Genomic DNA, 24815 nt, shown 5'->3' with positions numbered 1-24815 from the left:
TTCAATTAACATAATTCAACTTTTTGTATTTTATTATTCTGTATTTCAAATTGATTTTTTGTATTCTTTTTTATTCATGTAAAAAGAAAAAAAAGAAAAAAAGAAAGCATCTGGGGAGCAGGCTTGACTGACACATGGGATTGTTTGGGAGGTGATCTCTTTACCCTATGCCATTTTTCTGATGCAAGTCCCCCCTCACCCTCTATAAGTGGCTTTCTCCCACAGGATAAACTTGGGAAGGGTAGTCAGGTAAATAATGGGGGTGGAAGGGTTTAATGCCCCAGCATCATGGTTCCAGTCTGAATTGGGGGCACTGTGGCAGCGAATCTTTTCAAAACACAGGAGATCTGATAACTAATTTCCTTTCATCGTGTCTAGTTTGGCACTCAGTTTGTGGGGTAGGTGAGGTATAAAATAGGAATGCATCTTGTTGTCTTTCTGGAATGTGGATTCTGATCCAGACTAAACTTCCTACTAACAGAAGGCATTCCCACCAGCAGAGCAGCACTCCCCCCCACCTCAATCCTGCTACAGTCCACTAATCTTGCCAAAATTCTGCTCTTGGGGAACACAAAAACCTCAGGAATGGCATGAAGGTTTGCAGCAAGAAGGGGAAACTGGTGGAAATTATACCTGCCCTTCCATTAGCAGAAAATGTCTTATATTACATACTGTATGAAAACCATGCTTAGATTAATTACATGCCAAGAAAAAGCTACCTCACCTCCGGAGGGCGGTAAGGGTATCCGTCATGCTACGGACTCTTTTCAGAAGGATGTCTAGTTTGTGGGGTTCCTCCTTTAGAAACCTCACGGCTTCTACTTCAATGCGGAGAATGGCCCGCATCTTATTCTGCAATGTCGGAAAGTCACCTGTAACGATAATTTCCACAAAGTACTTCTTAGAAGGAGAGTTGGACACTTCTTAAAAGGAAAATTGGAGAATCGCACGTACTTGATATTCACACACAAACCGTCTTGTAGGAGCTGTACCTCAGCCGTCCGCCCCCCCACACCATTGTTAAATTAATGCTCCAGTTTGAAATGCTTGAAAATAAGACCCATTGATCTCAGTGGAGTTTACTTTAAAACCAGTGTGCTTTTAGGTTGGGGTGCAAGAGGTAAGCCCTGACTTGGATGGCCCAGGCTAGCCCCATCTCCTCAGATCTTGGAAGCAAGCTAAGCAGGGGTCAGTCCTGGTTAGTACTTGAATGGGAGGCCACCAAGGACGTTCAGGGTTGCTATGCAGAGGCAGGAAATGGCCAACCACCTCTGTTCGTCTCTTGCCTTTAAAAGCCTGCATAAGCCATAAATAGTTGTAACCTGATGATAGTTTCTACCAACACAAAAGGTAAAGGAGCTGCTCTTCTTTTTTTTTAAATCACATCAAAGGACACAACCCTGGAGCTGTACCTTTGAGGGCAGCGACAGCTTCTCCAACTTGCCGAAGAAGAAAAGCTCCATCTTCAACATCTTTCAAAGTAACTGTCCTATTAGTCATAGATTCCTTCTTCAGCTCTTCAACAAAACTTTCAAGCTCACTGTTTTTATAAAGGAAAAAAGAAACAGAAAAGGAGTTGAATTCCACAGTTTCTTTTGAAGACAGGCAATGAAAGACAATGTACCTTGAACATCCAGGCACCTTAACAGGCGCTATTACAAAACTATCAGATCAAAACCTTATGAAACAGAAATGTGTGCCATGTAGCAAGATGTGTCCACAATGAAGTAGCAGTGTCATTACTACGCAGTGACTGGTGCTGGGTGTTTATTTGACTGGTTTGGCTGCAATGACATGGTTAGCTGAGCATTTGCACAGTTGCTGCGATTTTGCCATGGGTGATTTGCAGTCTCTGTTCTTTTAATATTGTGACACTGTTGAGGTGCTAGATCTGGCTCCAGGATGGAATTCTGACTTGCTTCAATGGGTACAAGCAAAAGCATAGTGGCAGCTGTCACAGTTGAACCACAGAATTAGTCTCTGCATGCGCTAAACACATGATGGTCGTTTATGCATGGGTACCTTCACTCACGTTTGCCCCTGGTCTGTCTTGGTTGTTCCTTGGGGTTATGCATGAGTTTTCTGTCCATTAGAAATTACCTCGCTGCCAGCCCTTGCAAATCCCAGACCTTCCTGTTCCTTTGTTAAGCCAATTCTTCCCTCTCCCCTGAGCTCAGCCCAGGTGAAATCCCCATGCATAAGGCAAAGCGTGGGACACCCAAGCTTGGTTTCTATCTCAGTAAACATGTAGCCAATTAAAAACCAGCGTGTAAAGAGATGAGGATTCAAATGCTTCCTGCTTCCTTGGAGCTCTTTCTGAGCAGAGCTCAGAAAATGAGGTTTGGATTCCCCCCCCTTTCAGATTGCTCCGTTTTTTGTTTTTTTCCTTCTTAAAATGCTTTTTTATTTGACAATTGGGTTTGGCAGGGTTCTCTCACAGTAAGCACTACAAAGTAAGCCAATTATAAAGCAGCATTTAAAGGAGCGGGGACTTGATTTGAGCTTGGAGACTGCTGGTGCATAGATTCCCATCAGGAAGGTGTGGGTCCAGCAAACAATGAACCTCAGCTCAAACTCCCATGCATAAATGACCAATGAGACTCATTTAGAAACATTCATTTATTATAAGGGTATGGTTGAAGGCTGTAGCTACTTATTAGTAAACTAACCATGCAGTCCTAAGCAGAGTTATATCCTTCTAAGACCATTAGAAGGGTGTAACTCTTTTTAGGATTGCACTGTAAAGCTCGACTGATAATTTTTCAAGATAGTTTCAATGGTTGTTGATTCAAAAGGTTAAACTGCACCCTTGGGTCATTTGCAGGTCACTGTGCGCTTCTATGGAATCTTGAATCCCATCTACTGCTACGTATCTAGGACCATGCTATTTTCCATTGTCACCTATTGTACTGGAATGGAGCAGAAAACCAAGATCCCTGAATTGTTGGGGGATTCTTCTTCCTTATGTTTTATCTGCTTTGTGGGCTGATTATGTTCTCAAGTTCGATTACACTAAAAATAAATTAAATACAGCTACTGAATTAAGAGATTCTCACCTCCCAATTACTGTTTCTGTAGACAAGTAACAATGTCTTAAATCTACTTTATCACTAAAGATATAGCACAGGTTAAAGGTAAGATCAGAATTCCATATGCTAAAGTGAACTGAAAAGCTTAAGTATATAATACTGTTTACACCACAACTGAAAGTACATTTTTAATTAAAGTATGGGGAGAGGCCAATACTTGCTGTTTCACTGTCCTTGTAGCTTGGGGGGCTATTGCCCACTAAAAATATGATTCAACAATTAACAGAATAATCAAATGCACAAATTGTAGCTTTTAAGTTGATGGATGCATAATAGCAGCAGAGTTGGGAACACGCATGAAAAGACTACAGATTTTTTTCAGACTTTGTGCTTATCTTCATGCCTGTTGGGACTCCCATGAAACATATGGCTCAATTCATTTTCTAGCGGGCACATTCTTACAAGGATGGAGGAAGTTTAAAATGACATACAAACACTGATGTAAAGAAAAAAAGCTCAGCTCAAAAAAAGAGAGAGACAGAGACAGAGACAGTCAACTTGGCCCAACTCACAACTGCTGGTACAGATACAACTTGTGTGAGCAGACTGCCCTCCAAAACATGGGTCTCTCAAAAGATCACAGTGACCCCTTCCATGCTCACAGAGATCACAAAATGCAGTTATTTGGGTCACAGAAGTAGCCGCTATGATCTTCCACGAATCCCCACCGAATCATGAAAACTTTAGAAATGCTACATCTGCATCAGTTCTGGCTCTAAAATCACAGAAGTTCCAACCGAGATCCCTGCATAGAAAATATCTGTCAAATTTCAGAGCAAGTGACTTAATGATACGTGAATGATTCATAAATTTAATTTGTTGTTTGGTTTTTTAAAAAATAAGCCTAAAAATTCTGCCATTTGAAGACCTAGTGCTCAAACAGTTCTCTAGTCCGCAGAAGAAGGGAAGAAAAGCTATATCGCCAAAAGAGTGAAGACGGATCCTTACAAAACAGATCTGAGAATTCTCAAAGCTGTACACTTGGTGGCAGCAAATGAGCATAGCTTTCCATTCTCCACAGGGGGGAAAATCAATACAATTACATGCTTCCTGTTCAGAGTGGAACTACACAGTGCATGTTTGTTTGTTTTATATTTTAAATCTGCCTTTTCTAGAGAGGACAGTTTGGTGGAGAACTAGCAGGCCTGTAAGCTTCCCTCACCACTTCTTGACTCGAAATCCCCCATCCCTTCCGAATGCATTTAAAAGCATGAATCTTTTGCCCCCCCCCCCCCCGGTCTTATGTGTAGGTGTGAACACACATGGGCTTTTACATCCATGCCAGTGTGGTCTAGTGGTTAAGAGGTCCGATGAGGATCTGGGAGACACCGGGTTCAAATCCCCCCACTCTGCCATGGCAGCTTGCTGGGTGACCTTGGGCCAGTCATACACTCTCAACCTAGCATCCTCCACAGGGTGGTTGTTAGGATAAAATGGAGGACAGGAGCAGGACATAAGCCACTTGGGGTGCCTGTTGGGGAGGAAGGTGGAGTGGCGATGAAATAAATAAAACAAAATCCATCACCACTTTATGCAAGCTCTGGAGCATGCAGTTGGTGCCTATTTGATCAGGTTATTTGGAATTCATGCAGCATACGAATATATATCAAAACAGCAGTCATCGCAAGAAGAAGTGGAAGAAGAGTAGTAGTAGTAGTAGTAGTTTTTTATATGCCAACTTTCTGTACTGCTTAAGGAAGAATCAAACCGGCTTACAATCACCTTCCCCTCCCAAAAACAGACCCTGTGAGGTGGGTGGGGCTGAGAGAGCTGTGACTAGCCCAAGGTCACCCAGCTGGCTTCATGTGTAGAAGTGGAGAAACCAACCCTGTTCACCAGATTAGAGTCAGCCGCTCATGTGGAGGAGTGGGGAATCATACCCGGTTCTCCAGATTAGAGTCTACTGCTCCAAACCACCGCTGATAACTACTACACCACACTGGCTTTGCATCCTCCAAAGTGAGCCTATTTTCACCCTGCCTCTGCAATCTAATCGACAAGGGTACTTACTGGAGATTAGGCAATCACCTTTTTTCTTTTTCTTCTTTTTTGAAAAAAAGAGAGGAAAACACAGATGAAACGAGTACAAAATTATCCAGGGGTGAGCCTGACAGGAGGGGCTGTAACCTTCACTGCTGCCACCCAAGAGGCACAGCATGGAGCTGGCTTCTGCCTCAGACAGGCAGAACTGGTTTCCTTCGAGTTCAGCTCCAAAGAAATATCGGCGCCTTTGACAAGACTGTATTTAATCGTGCTCCCAGGACAGCTCCGCTGTTCACAGAACGAATCCAGCCTGAAGTCAATTAGCTTCAATACAAATATTTCCATTTAACTGTCTTGACATATTTGAGAAATGCCCGACGTAGTTTATTTGGAATAGCCCCCCTGGGCTTTGAACTAGGTCCCTAACCAAGTTAAAAAAAAATGTTGTAAGCTAAAGGAAACATGCTCTACGGCTAGAGCATTTTCTGCTCCTTGGCAGCAAAACATTATGGAGGGTGAAGGCTGCAGGGTTGAGATCTACACAACAGACAGCTATTAAAAACACCCCACTCCCCCAAAAACCCAGCTGACCATCTTAGCATTCCACCCGTGCCAATTTTTTCCCAAGGAATGGGACAGACACAGCTGCCCCTCTGGTAGTAATATTACTATGCTATCCTTGCACAACTAAGAAAAACTGTCACCTCTAGACCTAGGGTTGCCAGCTCCAGGTTGGGAAATTCCTGGCGTTTTGGGGATGGACCCTTGGGGAGGGGAGATTCAGCAAGGTATACTGCCATAGAGTCTACCCTCCAATGCAACTATTTTCTCCAGGGGAACTGATCTCTGTCGTCTGGAGGTCAGTTGTTACTCTGGGAGACCTCCAGCCCCCACCTGAAGGTTGGCAATGCTACTACCAACTTGGATTTATTGCCAGTGGCATTCTAGGGACCCTATGGGCACAGAGCATCCTGGACAACAGTGGAAGGAGAGGACAGGGTTGGAAAAGGGCGGGGGGGGGAGGGAAAGGTGAAGTCAGAAAGCTCAGAAGAGGAAAGGCTCTGGCAAGCTAATTTCAACTTCATAGAAAAGCGTCCCAAGTTATGTGTTAAAATTAATATACAGCACTGTGCAAATACCTTGCCTTACTGGGAAATGCATAACTGGCCAACATGTAGACTCATGATCTACAGCCCTCCAGAAGCAAGCCTGCAACTCACACCTCTGGGGAGGAACCAGTCATACACGCCTTTATAAGCAACCTGATCCTAAGCGTGATTACTCCAGGTCAAAAGAGACAAGATGCTGGGAGATTAATGATTCGCTCCTCCCAGCAATCTTTAAAAAGCCGCCAGATGAAACTAACCACTCTCCCACTCACTGATATTAGTGCTCCAAGTGAAACAAGATGGGTGTAGGTCTTCCCCTGTTTCTAGAGGTATTAGCAGCACAGGGAGGTTGTTTTTAATAGATGAAACCATGCAGAGGTGGAAGGATTCAACCTCCTTTTCTCTGAAACGTACATGTAAAAGATTCTGGGACACCTGTGAGCTTCATCTTATTGCCTCCTGTGACACTTAGCACAGAGAGGCGTCCAGGTGCACTGGCCAAGATGCTGGCCGAGATACTTTATTTCTTTAAAACAAAATGAGAGGCACCCCAAAAATTTTGTCTTCAGCTATAAAGGAAGCAAGTTTATAGCAGAACCTTTTACAAAAACCCTACAATTGTTTCAGAGTTGAGCAAGTTATGAAGTTAGTAGTGGTAAGATCTGCATGCGGTGGTACTATACACAGGGTACCTTTTCTTTTGCAAGATGATATGAATATTGCGCATGTACCTTGAAATCGTCATGACTGCAACCACATTGCAGAGATCACATGATTTCTGATGAGAAATTCAGTAACTAATTGGGGGGGGGGGAGCCAAAGATTTTAAAATCCTGAAACAAAAAAGTCTAGTTTTCATGGGAGGAAGAAAAAAATAATTCTGCCAAGAAGCTAAAAGCTACAGGCCATACAGCTAAAAGCTACATGCTCAGCTTTGCCTGCTCAGACACACAGTGGAGATGCCAGGGATGGGACCTTCTGCATGCAAAGTGCATTCTCTGCCATTGAGCCACAGCCCCTCCCCATCTAGAAAATGAGTTTGCTGAATGCAAAGTAGGCATCCCTTGAGTACACAGAGTTCCCAATTGTTCCCCATGTCCAGTGGCATTTTGACAGATATGTAATATTTTGAGGTCCAACCTGTCACTAAAATGTGCAACTGTGTGCAAGGTAACGTGGTTTGGTGAAGGTGGGTTTTTGCTCCTCTGTTTTTGTTTTAAAATAGATACGTACCCCTCCCCTGCTTGAGAGTCTTGGCAAAAGAGGGGGGGTAAACTTGCTATGAAAGTAAGAATTTTAATTGCCTCTAAAACTGTAACCTTTTATAACGAGGGAGAAAGGGCGGAGGGGTTTCACTCCCCTTCCACAGTCCATTACCTACTTTACACAAGGCCAGGAGAACATGTAGAGAAAATACATGTAGTTCCAAGATTTCTTCAACTGATAGCCCCATTGTAATAAAATGCCCTGGCTTACATTCTAAATACAGAATCTTGAAGGGGGGAAATTAATGCCTAAATGAATGTAACATGATCAGCTGCTGGTCAAATACTTTTTTGCAAAAACAACAGGCAATTGGCAGCCCATGTGAAGTCCTGTAATTCTACCAGGGATACTAGGCTGTGATGTTATTTATGATCACCCAGGGACCAAAAGATTGTAAACAACAACATGCCACTCCCACTAGAGCCCTATGATTAAAACTGTCAGCTGAGAGGCTGGTAATAAAGCTGGCCTCATGAATAAAAGAGCCATTCCTCAGATGTGGTTATCTGTTATCTAGGAACAGCAATCAAAATATGTTCATGAGAAACTCTCAAATGGCCCGGACCTGGATGGCCCAGGCTAGCCTGATCGTGGAAGCTATGCAGGGTCAGTCCTGGATAGTACTTGGATGGGACACCACTAAGGAAGTCCAGGGTCACTATGCAGAGGCAGGCAATGGCAAACCACCTCTGAATGTTTCTTGCCTTGAAAACCTTACTGGGTTGCCATATGTCAGCTGGGACTTGATGGACCTTTCCACCACCAATTCTTAAATGACACATGAACACATGAAGCTGCCTTACACTGAATCAGACCCTTGGTCCATCAAGGTCAGTATTGTCTACTGTGACCGGCAGTGGCTCTCCAAGGTCTCAGGCAGAGGTCTTTCACATTACCTACTTGCCTAGTCCCTTTAACTGGAGATGCCGGGGATTGAACCTGGGACCTTCTGCATGCCAAGCACTTCGGAGAAAGAATTAAGTGGGCAAACTATGGGTTTGGTGTCAGTCCATCCCGTAAGAACACTTTTTTCAGACAAGTGGTTGATGTTGCTGCCCAATTCAACAATTGAGGATCAATGATATGGATTGGACCCAACCAGCTTTTTCATTCAGTGTCACCCAATCTGTCTCCTTACTACAGTTCTTGTCTCATGTGGGTTCTGTCCATGCAGGTGCCATGATCCCCAGCATTGGTTGGAGCCAACCATGATCCCCATGAACTGGTTGGAGCCAACCCAACTAATGGTGTTAAGAAACCACACAACTCAAGAGCAGCATCGTTCAAGGCCTGCAACTGTTGCCTTTAGTGCCAGTTTCTGGGTCGCAGCACAAGCATGAGCTGTCCCAAGTTCAGAAATGATCCAGTACGACAGAAGCGCCCTTCTGTCAACAACCCCCAGCCAAACCTTCTGAGCTTGTTCTACCCACCCAGTCAAGTTTATTAATACGGTTGACTGACCAATCACGTGCCAACACATCAAAGTTTCCAGACACAATAGTTTTGCACCGCAGAATTACAGACTGCCCATACATATAAAGGTGTAAGGTCAATAAAAGCAACCCCTGGTTAAAATTATCACATTAAAATTGATAAAATTGTAAAATATTCTAACAATCATTCTCTAATAAAGCTCTGCCTGATCTCGTCAGATCTCAGAAGCTAAGCAGGGTCAGCCCTGGTTAGTATTTGGATGGGAAACCACCAAGGAATACCAGGGTTGCTGTGCAGAGGAAGGCACTGGCAAACCGCCTCTGTTAGTCTCTTGCCATGAAACCCCCAAAAAAGGGGTCGCCATAAGTTGGCTACGACTTGACGGCACTTTACACACACACACACACACACATTTTAATAGCAACAGTGCAGAACTTGGCAGTTTGGAGCGTAAGCTGAGGGTCTTCTCCTAATAGGAGCTTCTTTGCCAAAAGCTCAACTGACTCATCAGGGAATTTACCAAGTAGGGGGGAAATAAGCTTTGATCGTTCTACCCACCCTAACTTCTTTTTTTTAATTAATAGTTATTTTATTCATTTTTTAGAGGGGTACCCACCCTAACTTCTTGACAATCTTTTCCTCTTCGTGAAGATATTTCTGCCTCTCTTGTTCCACCAGGTGGCGCTGGCGTTGCACAGGATCTTCCAGCCGCTTTGCTCTTTCTACCACTTTGTCACTGATTTCGAGCTCAGCTTTCTTCACCATGGCCCGTAGCACCTCCTGGTTCTGCAGCTGCGACACAAAAGAAATCAACTTCAATTTTCCCTGCCTGACTAACAGCCCGAGTGACTGAATGCATCGTTTTGCTCAGAAGTTGGTCTACATAAACAGCTCTGCAGCTGAATTTTTTTTTGGGGGGGGGGGAGAGAATCTTTTGCCTTAAACTTTATCCGCAAATGTGATTTTAAGGAGAAGGGAAGGTGATGAACAGAGCACAAGATCCGTTAACTTCTGAAAGCATGCCTCTGACTTCTGGCGGGACGCAGAACAGCAGAACGTGATGGGCTCATGTTATTGTAGAGCTTACTTCAGTACAGGGAACTGAACATGTGCAAGTGAAGCGGCCTTATGCTAATGTCAAATCATTGGTTTGCCAAGGTCAGGACTGTCTGTTTTGAGTAGCAGCAGATCTCCAGGGTCTCAGGAAGAGGTCCTTTGGAGCAACTGCTGTCTGAAGATGTTGGATACTGTTGGAGTTGCCAGCTCCAGGTTGGAAAAATACCTGGAGATTTTGGGGGGTGAACCCTGAGGAGGATGGGGTTTGGGGAGGGGAGGGACTTCAATGGGGTATAATGCTATAGAGTCCTCCTTCCAAAGTGGCCATTTTCTTCATGTGAACTGATTGTTTTTTGCCTGGAGATCAGTTATAATAGTGGGAGATCTCCAGCCACCAACTGGAGGCTGGCAACACTACTATTGAACCTTGGCCCTTCTGCATGCAAAGCAGATGCTCTACCACTGAGCCACAACCCCTACCCATGGCTGAGCTATTAGCAGTGATTTTGCTGCCTTTTTGCTGTTCAGTGACATGCAGCAGCTGTTCCTCCAGAAGATGGCATAAATGTATCACTGTGTGCTGCTCGAGCTGCTTAAAATAGTTTCATGGTTACTTGGGAAATATCAAGAATGATCATTTCAGATTCTGGCTGCCAACACTTGGTTTAAAATATTGGCACTTGGATGGGTCACAGGAGGAATCCCAGCAGCTACTTGAGGTTATTTCAGTCTGCCACAGCTCATTCTGCCTGTATGGAGGGTCGGGAGTCTCACATATACCGTATATACTCGCGTATAAGCCGAGTTTTTCAGCCCAAAAAAAGGGCTGAAAAAGCCGGCCTCGGCTTATACGCGGGTCAATACGGTAGAGGGGGGAAGGAGGAGGGAGGAGGGAGGGGGGAACTTACCACCGCCATCTTTTCCAGGCCGGGAGCGGCCTCCAGAGCCCCCCTGCGGCCGCAGGGAGGGCGCTCCGCCGCCCCCGCCGCCTTCTCCCAGCCGGGAGCGGCCTTCAGAGGCCTGCTGCGGCCGCGGGGAGGGCGCTCCGCCGCCCCCGCCGGATCCGCCGCTTCCCGCCGCCAGGAGCCCAGAAGGTAAGTCTTGGGGGGGGAGGGGTTATAAGCCGACCCTCGGCTTATACGCGGGTGCCTAATTTTTCCCCATTTTTGGGGAGAAATTAGGCACCTCGGCTTATACGCGGGTCGGCTTATACACGGGTATATACGGTAGGCACCATGAACCCTGTTCACATGTTAGAGTCAATGTGCATACACTCTGGCTCAGTTCACATGCTACAGTGAACACGTGTATAACCTGCATGTACATGCGTACATCTCTTTGGGAGAAACAGCCAATGCACGTTCACTTTACAAATGAAACTGGGGACCAGAACCTGCATAAATGTAGGGTTTAAATCAGGGGTGTCAAACATAAGGCCTGCGGACCAGATCCGGCCCCTTGAAAGCTCTTTTCTGGCCTGCGAGCCAGCCCTTCCCACATGGCGAGGCATGCCCCGGCCCTACCAAGTGGCATTTATGTTGTATCCGGTCCTCGTAACAATTGAGTTAGACACCCCTGGGTTAAATCATATATTCAGCAGCCTGTGAGTTGAATGTAACATGAAAACTACTCAGTGCAAGCATAAATAAAAATCAAGGATATGTTGTAGTCACATCGTACAGGTATTCACTGCAACTTGTGCACGGGGCTACAGTGAAAGAGTGCACTGGTCCCCCTGTGTACAAGTATATGATAAACAATTTAAGCATGTGCAAAAAATAAGATGGATGTAGGTTTTTATTCAAAGCATTCTGGTCGTCAAGCATTCCAAGACACTTGCAGTGCCGTCCTAAGCAGAATTACACACTTCTAAGCCCATTGGCTTCGATGGGCTGAGAAAGGCATAACTGTAAGCTCTTGACCCAAAGAACCAGAAATCACCACAGAGACATTTAGAATCCAAGCAGATGGCTTTTACTGGTCAAATAGGCAATACAGTGCATTGAGGATAAGATGACAGCTATGAGCGTCTTGCTAGTTAGTTGGCAATATAAAGCATGAAAACGGCGGGAGATTTACAAAGCATAAACAGAGCACACTTTCCCAGGAGAAGTGTTCCCAGGCTTTGGTATGTGGAGTCGTCCTTGAAGTCTGGACGGTTCAGCAAAGGAACAGAGGCAACATCGAAACCGAGATAACAGCCTGACAATAACTCTGCTTAAGATGGCACTGCTGCTTGTCCTGTTCTAGCTCTGTACACCACCCATGATGCCATTAGAAGAAGAAGAAGAGTTGATTTTTATATGCCAACTTTCCCTACCACTTAAGGCAGAATCAAACAGGCTTACAATCCCCTTCCCCTCCCCACAACAGACACTCTGTGAGGTAGGTGGGGCCGAGAGAGTGTGACTTGCCCAAGGTCACCCAGCTGGCTTCGTGTGTAGGAGTGGGGAAACAAATCCAGTTCACCAGATTATCCTCCGACGCTCATGTGGAGGAGTGGGGAATCAAACCCGGTTCTCCAGATCAGACTCCACCGCTCCAAACCATCGCTCTTAACCACTACACCACGCTGGCTCCCAAAAGACAGATACCCTGTTTTCTTGGTGGAATCACTGGGCCTTGTGTTGTTCGATGTGACAAACAAAGCGAAAGGATCAACAGCTGGCCTTTGGAACTTCTCCCAGCAGAATTCTGCTTTTTCTTCTACACACCATGCTGGAGTCAATGGGGTGTAGAAGTGTGTAGCAACACAATCAGGTTCACACAGTGAGTTATGGATTCTTGGGTGCAATCTGGAACAGCCGTACCCTTCTAAGTCCATTGAAAACAGCAGGCTCAGAAGGGTAAAACTCTGCTTAGGAATGCACTACGTTTCTCTTTTCTCCACGCCCAATTACCCATGCCAGAGTTTCATTAATGTTAAAAAAGAAGACTGCCGTTCAAGGTGAATGCCTAAGGGTAGCTGCTGAAATGAAGATGCCCTCTCCTTCTGACTGACCTGAATACACACTCTGGCTCCTCCCCAGGGAACCAAGAAACAGGGGAAGGATTCTTCAAGCCCCTTCTCCCTGGTGTGAATGGTGCCCAGGCAGAGTATTCCATGTATAAGGTACTTCAACCTGTTGTGGAGGTTTCAGAGAGTGGGGCTGAAGTGCATAACGAGGAATAGTCTCTTGCAAAGGCAGAACGATGGGAGAGGTGGGTGATAAAAGCTGCTTTGCCTGTTTCTGGGATAGGGGAGAATGCAGCTGAGCTGCCCCCCTCACCGGCAATCTTTTAGCAGAGGCTGGTCAGGGATGCTCTAGGCTGATCCTGCATTGAGCAGGGGGGTGGACTAGATGACCCAGGCAGGTCGGGGTAAGGGGAGAAAACTAGGTCCATTCATGACTTACAAAACAGATGCACACAGGGATGAGTGAAATCCTCTGGCTCTGTGGAGTCACCACCTATCTGTATACAGGTACTCCTTTCCTCTGGCCTTTCTAGACATAAGGGAGAATTTTCTAACCATTAGAGCGGTTCCTCAGTGGAATAGGCTTCCTCGGGAGGTGGTAAGCTCTCCTTCCATGGAGGTTTTTAAGAAGAGGCTAGATAGCCATGTGTCAGGAATTTCCCAACCCAGAGCTGGCAACCCTAGTGAAAGACACCCCCCACCCAGTACCCTGGACGGGCCTCCATCCAACTGAGTAAACAGATCAGGAATACAAAGACCAAATGTCTGACTCAACGTCAGCCAATTTTGTACGTTTTTGTGTTTGTAAGACCAACAGGCTAGCCTGATCTCCTCAGAGCTCAGAAGCTAAGCAGGGTCGGCTCTGGCTAGTATTTGGATGGGAGACCACCAAGGAATACCAGGGTCATGATGCGGAAGCAGGCAATGGCAAACCACCTCCGACTCTCTCTTGCCTTGAAAACCCTATGGGGTCATCATATGTCAGCTGTGACTTGATGGCACTTTCTACCAACACAAGACTAACACTTCAGTCCAGGTTAGAAGGATTATAAACCCATTCCAGTTATTCACAAATGGTAACTTGTTCTAGAGATGTATTGTCAGGCAGAATTGTTATGTCGTGTGGTTTGTATGTTTTTTGTTGCATGTTGTATGTTTTATAATATGTTGGGGGGAAATTAATAAAAAAATATTTTTTAAAAAAAGATTAACACTTCAGAACAAAACATTTAAGTGAGGCAAGCAAGTTACTAACAGCAAGCGTTGGTCCCTGAGGAAGGCTTTGATATAAGCCGAAACAGATGGTTACCGGACACCTGTCGAAAGAACCTGCAACACTCCTCTTGGACAAAGTGATGAACCACACATGCACAGTGTATTTTTTGAATAATCATAACTGGATTAATTTTTTGTATTAATTTTTGTAATGGGCAAGTGTGTCTTTCTACAGAATTAATTACTTTCTCATGCAAACAGTGGATATGATAAATTAATACCACTTGTATCTTTCGCATATCGTTGCTGTTTTTTGTTTGCCAAATTATTGTCAGCACACTAACTTTAGTTTGCTATCATACACTGCCAGGCAGCAGGTAGGCATGCACTCCCACACCCGCCCCGCCTGGCTCCTGAGCTGCCCGTGAAAGGGGAGCAGCCAGACTCCTTGGCCAAGCAGAGGAGGAGTGGGGAAAGGCTTGTGCAACTTTGAAGAAGGCAGAGGGGGGAGGAGCTCTGACCCACCTAGCAAGCCAGATGGAGCAATGCACTGCTTCCATATAAGACTGCTTCTATATTAAGAATTGTTCAACGGTGGAATCAGCTGCCTAGGGAGATGGTGAGCTCCGCCACATTGGCAGTCTTTAAGCACAGGCTGGACAAACACTTGTCAGGGATGCTCTAGGCTGATCCTGCATTGAGCAGGGGACTAGATGGCCTCTGTATGGCCCCTTCCAACGCTATGATTCTGTGAAGGCAGTGCCCTACATTTACTTATTGCCGATTTTAAACCAAGCTTGCAGTATTAACTGAATTTCAAATCTGGACGAATTCGTTGCTTAATATATTTTACAGACACAAAATCAAAATTTCTATAGGAGACTGACGAGAGAGCCGCTACAGTTGAAAAGTATACCCAAATATTCTAAGTAAGAAAGATGAGATTAATGTGGTCACCCTTCTCCTGACAATCTCTTGTCCACAGAGCGTGAATATATTTCTTAGCCTTGGTTTCATAAATTAAAAGTGATTCCTCAAATAGGATTTGCTGTATAGCTTGGGCTTCTCATATGATTGAATTACTCTGGTTTGTTGCCAGGCACACAATTTCATGCCCTTTTTGGTCATTTTTTAATGACAGCTTAAAGCGAATGCATTGCTAATCGATTGCATTATACTTCTGATACTATTCTAGGTACTTTCATATACTGTCGACAAATACAATATCATTGATCTTTCAGGCTCCTTCTTCAGCCAATAGTAAATTGGCTGAAGAAGAGTGGGGTGGTTCCAACATTTTCAGTCTGTTTACTTCTGAAAAGGGTCACATTAGAGAAATCTTTTGAAGACCAATATGGGAGGGAAAGAAATCGCAGAACACACAAAAACCAGCAACATCCTGTGCTGCAATAAACACGGTCAAATACCTTTGCTCAGATCTTTCCCATAAATATTTACGCGGCCTCTCTGTTGCTTCTATGGAATGAACTTTCCCCAATCTCAACCATTGTTTTCTATTTCATTTTTGGACACTTCATGTTCTAGGAAATCCATCTCCACTTGCGTAAATGTGCACTTTTCTGGCACCCAGGTCTATGTTTTGGAAGAATAAAATTGTATCTCCATCGTTAATATAAAAGGTTCCTATGTAAATTATACTAGGGAAATGACCAGTAATGATATACTACTAGGGCTGCTATTGGTTCTGTTTAGCTATCTAAAAAACATTGTTGTTTCTGATAACTTAGAGGAAGCCCAAATGGCAATACCCACCAACTCTTTCTTTTTTTAAAGTCGCTCAACCATTAACGAGGGAAGTACCGGTAAAAGTTTGCCAGAATCTAGGATGGGGTGTTTCCAACCAAATTGAACAATACTGTTTAAATTACAGAAGGGAAACAAACAGATTACGTATGCATCATGACTAGTATCCATTTTTACTAGTATCCCTCTCCTCCATGAACATGTCCACTCTCCTCTAAAAGCCTTCCAAGTTGGTAGCCATCACCACATGCTGGGGCAGGGGGTTCCACAATTTAACTATGCATTGTGTGAAGAGAGCCCGTATTAAAAAGAGATGCTACATTTATTCATTTATATCAGCTATACCCCACCTTTCTCCGCAGCAGGGACCCAAAGCAGCTTCCCGAGTTCTTCTCACCTCCATTTTATCAGCACAACAACCCTGTGAGGTGGGTTAGACTGAGCATGAGTGAGTGACTGATTCAAGGTGTGACTCAAGCTTCCATGGCAAAGTGGGGATTAGAACCTTCTAAATCCTAGTCTGAGACTGAAGCTCACTGGGTGATGCCTGAACTAGTCATTCTGTTTCAGTTTAACCTACTTCACAGGGTTGTTGTGAAGATGGAGTGGAAGGAGGGCACGTATCATCTAAACAACAAAAAAATCAAAGATGTTTCTAATGTTCTAATGATAATATGCAAGACAATATATGACTATGTGCATTATTAAAACCATTAATAGTCATTGTTTAGCTGGCTACGACCCTGCATTTTTATTTCTAGTAATGGATAGAATTCTTTTTTATGTCCACCCAGGAGAAAGTTTAAATAGTTTTAAAGCTGAGGAAGAAAGGCTGCCTTGACAGCTTTTCTTGAACTTCCCAAACGCATGATATCATCTAAGAAAATGTTATTTTTTACATCTTGCTGTGTTTGAAGATGGATAACAAGAGTTTTGCATTATATAAATGGGACACTGAAAAGCACATAATAAATAAAACCTCACATAAAGGGAACCTTAAGAAGGGGGAAAGATAGAGGGGAGACATAATTTAAATTGATTTACCCAAAATACATATTTGGGAAACAGGTCTTCCAAATATAAAAAAATATAATAGAATGTAAAAAGTATAACTGGCAAGGAAAAAAAATTTAGTTGTTCTTTCCCAACTAAACAATCAGAGTTCGTCTCCATTTTGCAACCTGAGAGGGGCCACAGCAGAGAACACAACAGCATTAGCAATCTCTCATCTTTGATATTTACGGTTTCGTGGAGTTTTACTTTTAGTCATGAGACTCCATGAATGGCAAAGGCCACATACATGTGATGTGCAAGAAGTGCAGCTGAAGCATGCTTACTTAACAGGACTGCCCCCATTTCTCTGCTCCCCATTTCTCTGCTCCCATTTCTCTCTCTCTCTCTCTCTCTCTCATTCTCTCTCTCTCTCTCTCTCTCTCTCTCTCTCTCTCTCTCTCTCTCTCTCTCTCTCTCTCTCTCTCTCTCTCTCTCACACACACACACACACACACACACACACACACACACACACTTCAGTTCTCTGTGTCTTTACCAAGGCTAATGCAAAATTACCCTAGTCCTGAATGTCAGATAAAAATAAGAGACCCTTGGCAGAAACGTGGCCCAGCCAGTTCCACTGTATATCTATTTCTTAAAATCAGTGTGAGGGCAGTGTCTTGCCCATTTTTTTCTCCAACAGTCTTCACATTCAATCTCTCAAATGAGTCAAATTATAGATGCTGATATTGGGTTGGATCCAGACTATACTGGCAATGTTTGCCTGCGGTAGGACACCCCCCCCCCCCGATGGAACCAGCACCAGCTTGGAGACTCTAGTGGCTCATTACCCACCCACTTGAACTTGGTATTGGGTTGCTGATATTGGGCTGGATCCAAACTAAACCGGCCGTGTCTGACTGCTTTGGACCCCCACCCCCCAACTGCATTATCCTTCAGTTTCCCATGTTGTATATATGGGGTGTATACATTTTTGTAAATTGTATTTTTATGTTTATTTTGTTTCATAAGCTGCATTTAGCCCCCAGTGTGGGAGAAAATCCAGATGAATACCATTCTAAATAAATAAATGTAAAAACATTACAGAGTGCCCATCTTAAAGGGAAATGTTGCCACAACAGGCATTTCTCTTCCTCCAAACGTAAAGAGAAGAAGAGTTGGTTTTTATATGCCGACTTTCTCTACCACTGAAGGAAGAATCAAACCGGCTTACAATCACCTTCCCTTCCCCTCCCCACAACAGACAACCTATGCGGTTGGTGGGGCAGAGAGAGCTGTGACTAGCCCAAGGTCACCAAGTTGGCTTCATGTGGAGGAGTGGGGAAACAAATCCAGTTCACCAGATTCGCCTCTACCACTCATGTGGAGGAGTGGGGAATCAAACCTGGTTCTCCAGATCAGAGTCCACCCCTCCAAACCACCGCTCTTAACCACTACACCACACTGGTCAGAGGGCAGAATACCTGTAGTTGTCTCATCTGGTGCAACTGAAGACGCAGATCTGTCACGTTGCGTCTCATGTCAAAGAGGCTGAGTTGCATCGGTGTGGAGCCCACCGGTATGGAGTGACTGACGCTTGCAGTGGCAGGCTCAGCAGATGCTACTGAATTCTTCCCACTGGATATGTGAGCAGATCCTGAAAGCAAACAGCAAATGATTTCATTAAGAGGGCCAATTCAACCACCTCCTCTCTCCTGTTCCAATGGTAAAACATCAGAGCTCCTACACATCAGTTAATTTACTTGACAGTGAAGAATCATGATCAGAGATCGCCTTGGCGTCTCCCATTATGCCCACGACTGCCTCCCCCTCAATTAAACAGTAACACGGTGTGATAGAAAACAACCGTCTGGGCTAATGACTTTAGAAATACAGTTATCATCAAGTGATAATTGCAGTTTATCACACTAAACGCAGATTGTTAAACAAGACTGCGATTTGCCCAGATGCTCGGATAATTGATGGAGCCTGATCAGTGCTGATGTTCAGCGCTCTGCACTCAGGCACGCTCATCGGCGTATCGTTTCTCTAATAATCTTTCTCAGAATGTGCTACAAACAAGGACGAGGAATGAATGCATAAAGACAGGCTCCCAACTAGTTCAAATGCCTGATTCACTCTGCGCATGGCAATCAACCGGCATCCAATGTCAACCCAGTGCTACTGTCAGGGGCTGGTGCGCATGCCAAAGTCTACAACCCAACTATTGGTGTGAACTTATATACAAGACTCACAATGTATTTGTATATAAATATGAATTCAATAGTAGCCAAGGTACATGTTGCATTTGTAAGTCTTACAAAATGACACCTTATAATACAGACTGAATTCAAAACAATTCTTTTATACAGTTCTTCTTCATGTATTACATGCTGCAAGTTGTCTCCTTCATGTAGCAGCCAAATTCTGTGATGTTAACAAGCTCCTAGGTTTCACTTGTTTCATAGAGGTTAACTTCCTCAGAACATTCTCAAACTTCCAAACTTCCTTCTAACAAAATTACAATAACAAATCAAATGCTTTTAAAAACCTAGTCTCCAAATTTAATTAATATCCTATTAAGATCCTGCTCAGGTACAATAATTGTAATACACTATTCAGAAATATATATAGTAGTGAAATATTTAGAAATACAGCTGGGTACTATTTTATATTTTGTTGGTCTTGTACCTTTAGTACCTGACTCCCCCTTTTCATTATTATTCAAAGTCTACAACCCAGCAGGGAATCCCCTTGGCCTCTTTTGCTCATCCTCACCACTGCTGTGTTGGGAGAAGGGTGGTAAGGAGGAGCAAGAGAGGTAAGAAGGAGGTGCAGCTGCCACCACCTCATGTTCATTGCTGGCCCTCTCTGCCACCACTCACGGTCACCCTCATTCTGACGTCATATTTCACAGATTCCAGTTCATGGAATGTGGTGGGGGTGACAGCATCAATCTCAGTGACTAACATGTTCCTTTAGGAGAACCTTCTTGGTGCTCCCGATTAACCAGGGACTCAAAAGGCCAGTTCATACTCATTCACAGCTTGTTGACAATATCGGTTCAGTACCTACTGGAGTGTTCATGTGGCTCCTTTAGCACAATCAATCCTGCAGGGTTTACTGGTACAGTACAGTACAAATTTACTGTATTTAGCCAAAGGCCATTACAATGAAATAAACATAAATCAGAACACCTTCTACAAATAAAATCAAGTACAAATATACATTGCTATCACATTACATTTAGTTATCTGATTTAAGTACCAATACTGACTCGAATTTTCCTTGCCACTAAGGCAAAAAAAAAAAAAAAAAAAAGACAAATTGTAAGAAACAATGGGGTCATTATCAGCCAGGAGAAAAGAAAGCTTCTCCTTAACATTAAAACAGCTGATATTAGATAAAAATAAAGCAAGGAATTTAGTTCTGGGTTCACGGTATAAAGGGCAGCACAACACATAATGAGGTAAGTCCTCGATTTCAGAGGGTCAGCAGATGCATAAGCGGGAGGCCATTGGGATTTGGGCATAGCGTCCATCCAACACAGCTGACGGCACGGTCTGAAATCTGACTGATGTGAGAGCATCTCTAGGCTTGTATGCAGAAATATTGGATAAATAGGTGGCTCTTTCATGGTTCCTTTTAAAGAACTTGAACCAGGGAGATAATCTGTTTACTGTTCTGCTGCTCCTGTGGTGGAGGCAAGGGCCTACGTACAGCACTGTCCAGTTCCCCGCAGTGGCCAACCAGATGCTGCAGAAGGTCCACAGAGTCCTGGATGCCAAACTCACCCCCTTTTGCTGCTTCCAAACATGCAGGGCCTATTCAGTCATCATGGCTCATAGCTATTCATGGATCTATCCTTGCTGAATTTGTCTAATCCTCTTTTTAAGCCATCACCACATCCCATAGCAGGAGGGTACACACATTAATGGCACATGGTGTGAAGAAATACTTTCCTTTGTCTGTACCAAATCCAATGCCTACCAAACATCAGTGGATGCCTTGAAATTCTGGTATATAATTAGGCAATTTCTCTACCCTGTGCAGAATGTTATAAACTTCTATCATGTCCCCTCTATCATGTCACCAGAAAGTTCTTAAAACTTTAGCCGAAAAGTTCTTAAAACTTTAGCCTTTCTCTATAGGGAATGGTTCCAGCCAGCCTCCTTTGCATTGGACCAGTTATTTCATGCTAATGCATTTACATGCACACATGTTAGAGATTACAAAGATTAACAGTGCAATCCTAAAGAGAGTTACTACAGTCTAAACCCATTCATTTCAATGAGTTTAGACTGGAGTAACTTTGCATAGAATTTAACTGCTAGAGAACAAGGGAGGGGGAAAGAATCCTGAAGGCTAACTGAGTAACTCACAGCAAAAACAGTGACAATGATTTCCTGGGGACAGATTTCAAAAAGTCAGAACTGTCCCTGAAAAAGCAGGACAGTTGAAACATACAGAATGTATCAGGTCAGGTTTTAAAAAGATGGATGCTCATTGTTCAAGTGAACATTCTACAGAGGATATATCACTGCTCCATTCTGCCAATGGTTAGCTATTCCTGGCCTTCCAACTCAACTTATTTAATGTGAGTTTGATGTCCTTATGTAAAGTAACTGGGCAGATGTGAGAAAGACGTAATTGCACCATTAAATAGTGATAATTGCTTTTCACTGGCAGAGAGAAACAGGAAAGGAGAATCAGAATCATCAGAATGATCTGAATTACTGCTCCATTAATGTTACGGGATCTAGTTAAGATTGCTCGTGGTCCTAATTTTGTCAGGACTGCTCAGAAAAAAACATATCCCATTATGAAGAATAACCCATGTTGGGACAGAGAAATAGACTGAACTTCAAGTAGCACATAGAAATCCAATATATAGAGGTTGAATTGCTTAGAACAGGGGTCCCCAACCTTTTTGAACCTGTGGGCACCTTCTGAATTCTGACACAGGGTGGTAGGCAAAACAACAAGATAGCCATGTGCAAGTGATAAGAGGAGTACATTTTATTTTATTTTTTTAAAAAACTACTACACATAAAACTTAACATACAACAGTGGATACACAAATTTATTTTTTACTGCCTCCTGCTCCCACAGTTGCCTTGAATTTTTTAACACCAGTGAGATCACAGACGGGCATGAGATACCAACAAACAAAATCCTCCTGTTGCCTGCCTGTCGCTCAGCTGACAAACTTTTGAAGGAAGCTCCCATTCAGAAAGGGGAAATGAGGGCAGGGGGAACATCCTGGCTTGTTCTTCTGTGGCTAAGTCACACGTTTCCAGCTGGCATCTGCTGGGGACTAAGCTACAAGAGTATAAAAAGATCCTGGATCATCTTCCCAGGGGACAAATAACGGTCTGGCAGACGCACATTCCTCCCCTGTCCACCACACCCATCCATCTCTGCCAGCCTCCCCATACATCGAGTTCCAAGCAGCTTGGCACTGACAGCCAGCACCGCAGCAAAAGTCCCGAGCGATACATGGCCTGTGCACACATAGGAGTACAATATTCACAAGCAAGTTGCAAAAAAGTAGTCAGTGGAGAACAGAATGCTTCACACAGCACCAGATTTAAGCCAGTTAGAATCATAGAATTGTAGAGTTGGGGGACCATCAGGGTCATCTAGTCCAACCCCTTGCACAATGCAGGAAATTCCAAACTACCCCACACACACCCAGTGACCCCTACTCCATGGCCAGAAGATGGCCAAGGTGCCCTCCTTCTCATCATCTGCCTAAGGTCATAGAATCAGCATTGCTGACAGATGGCCATCTAGCCTCTGCTTAAAAATCTCCAGGGAAGGAGTGCTTACCACCTCCCGAGGAAGCCTGTTCCACTGAGGAACCACTCTAACTGTTAGAAAGTTCTTCCTAATGTCTAGACAGAAACTCTTTTGATTTGATTTCAACCCGTTGGTTCTGGTCTGACCTTCTGGAGCTATAGAAAACAACTTGGCACCATCCTCTATATGACAGCCCTTCAAGTACTTGAAGATGGTTATCCTATCACCTCTCACTTCTCCTCTTCAGTTCTCTTCATGCTCATGCAATAGGTGGGAAATAATTTTCTTGAGCAAGAGTCAAATCTCAGGTCTACAGCTAGTACTCACATGTTTCTTGCCACAACTAACAGCTTCACTTGTATTTCTGGAGGACGCCCCTATCCCCATGCAAAACACATTGGCAACTGGAATGCATTTTCTGAAACTTCAGCCTTGCACACAGTTCTGGAAAAACAGTGCTATCCATCAAAAAGCCAAAAATGCTGGAGGGGCTGTGGTTTCCTGTTTATTGTAGATGCTCAGACTCGACACCCCTTTGTCTTCAAGGGGTAAGCCTTAACTGGACAGTTTTTATGATATCTGTCACCAAAAATAGCCCACAGAGCAGGGGCAGTCTGCACCTCATCCCAGGATCAACCATTCATCCTCCCTGTTTCATGCTCTCTTTCCTACTTTTATTCACATTAAAGTTGGCAACATACTAAAATAGGTGCAAGCCTTCCCAAGATCAATCAGGACACATTTTATGCTGCACTAGTTCTGCCCATCTTCTTACATTACTAGAACCTCATTTATCAAATTTAAAACAAATTTTTGTAAGCCAATTTCATAAATATAAATAAATTCACCCATCCACTTGGCAAATTTTTTACCAGCATACTCTCTCTTTTTTCTTTCTTTCTTTCTTTCTTTCTTTCTTTCTTTCTTTCTTTCTTTCTTTCTTTCTTTCTTTCTTTCTTTCTTTCTTTCTTTCTTTCTTTCTTCCTTCCTTCCTTCCTTCCTTCCTTCCTTCCTTCCTTCCTTCCTTCCTTCCTTCCTTCCTTCCTTCCTCTCCCCCCCTTTCTCTCTCTTTCTTTCTCTCCCTCTTTCTTTTTTTGAAAGAGGGAAATGACACACTGTATCAAAACTAGAGCAACTGCCCTATGAGAAGTGGGTAAACACTGAAGGCTATTTAGCTTGGAAAGAAGGTGGCTAAGGGGAGACATGCTAGAGGTCTATAAAATTATGCATGGTTATGGAGAGAGTAGACAGGGAGAAGCTTTTCTCCTTCTCTCATAATACTAGAATGCAGGGTCATCTGCTGAAGCTGGAGGGAGAGAGATTAAAACTGATAAAAGGAAGCATTTCTTCACGCAACACATAGTTAAATTGTGGAACTCCCTGCCCCAGGATGTGGTGATTGCTACCAACTTGGAAGGCTTTAAGAGGGGAGTGGACATGTTCATGGAGGAGAGGGCTATTCATGGCTACTAGTTAAAATAGATACTAGTCATGATGCATACCTATTCTCTCCAGGATCAGAGGAGCATTATATTAGGTGCTGTGGAACACAGGCAGGATGGTGCTGCTGCAGTCGTCTTGCTTGTCGGCTTCCTAGAGGCACCTGGTTTGCCACTGTGTGAACAGATTGTGGGACTTGATGGGCCTTGGTCTGATCCAGCAGGGCTTTTCTCATGTTCTATCAATGCATTCTCTCCTGAGTGTGTAGCTATGCAAAGGGATCCCTGCAGAGATCTCTAACTTTCCCAACAGTCCCTGGGTTCTGGTGTATGCAATTATGAGTGCACTGCACCACGAGCAGCTATTAGCTGTTATGACAGGTTCATGCAAGGCTCCCCTATGACACCGAGGCCCTGGTCTGTGCCCACTATATGCTCTCTGAGTTAGTTGGCTGGACTGCTGCACAGGAGACATGGATGGGCCTTCCATTTTTGGTAATGGCCAGACAAGATGCAGTGTTTTGGGAGCTTAAGACCCTGATGTTCGCACCCTTTCTTTTTGCTATATTACCTGGATTTTCCAGGGTTCTGCCCTCAGAAGACACTGATCTAGCTGTTCCTCCCAGCTGTCCAAGGCACACAACCCAAGAAGCAACTCTCCTATCCTTGGCTGCTCCAGGCTATTGCTAATAGACTCATCTGTTCATTC

At 44.0% G+C, this 24815-nt stretch overlaps 1 protein-coding gene across 1 annotated transcript in view; it reads right to left on the bottom strand.

Moving 5' to 3' along the window:
• Positions 1-24815, bottom strand: part of KIAA1217 (KIAA1217 ortholog) — a 452893-nt gene that overhangs the window by 15442 nt on the left and 412636 nt on the right. Inside the window, exons 11-14 of the mRNA XM_056857670.1 lie at positions 18350-18522; positions 9498-9673; positions 1413-1540; positions 725-872 (exon numbers count right to left, since the gene is read on the bottom strand). Coding sequence (XP_056713648.1) covers positions 725-872; positions 1413-1540; positions 9498-9673; positions 18350-18522 — 625 coding nt within the window. The remainder of the gene's footprint in view (positions 1-724; positions 873-1412; positions 1541-9497; positions 9674-18349; positions 18523-24815) is intronic.

This window comes from Euleptes europaea, chromosome 11 (genome assembly GCF_029931775.1).
Source record: "Euleptes europaea isolate rEulEur1 chromosome 11, rEulEur1.hap1, whole genome shotgun sequence".
NCBI lineage: Eukaryota > Metazoa > Chordata > Lepidosauria > Squamata > Sphaerodactylidae > Euleptes > Euleptes europaea.
Note: the sequence above shows the minus strand (reverse complement) of the source record. Positions and strands in the feature narration are given on the sequence as shown.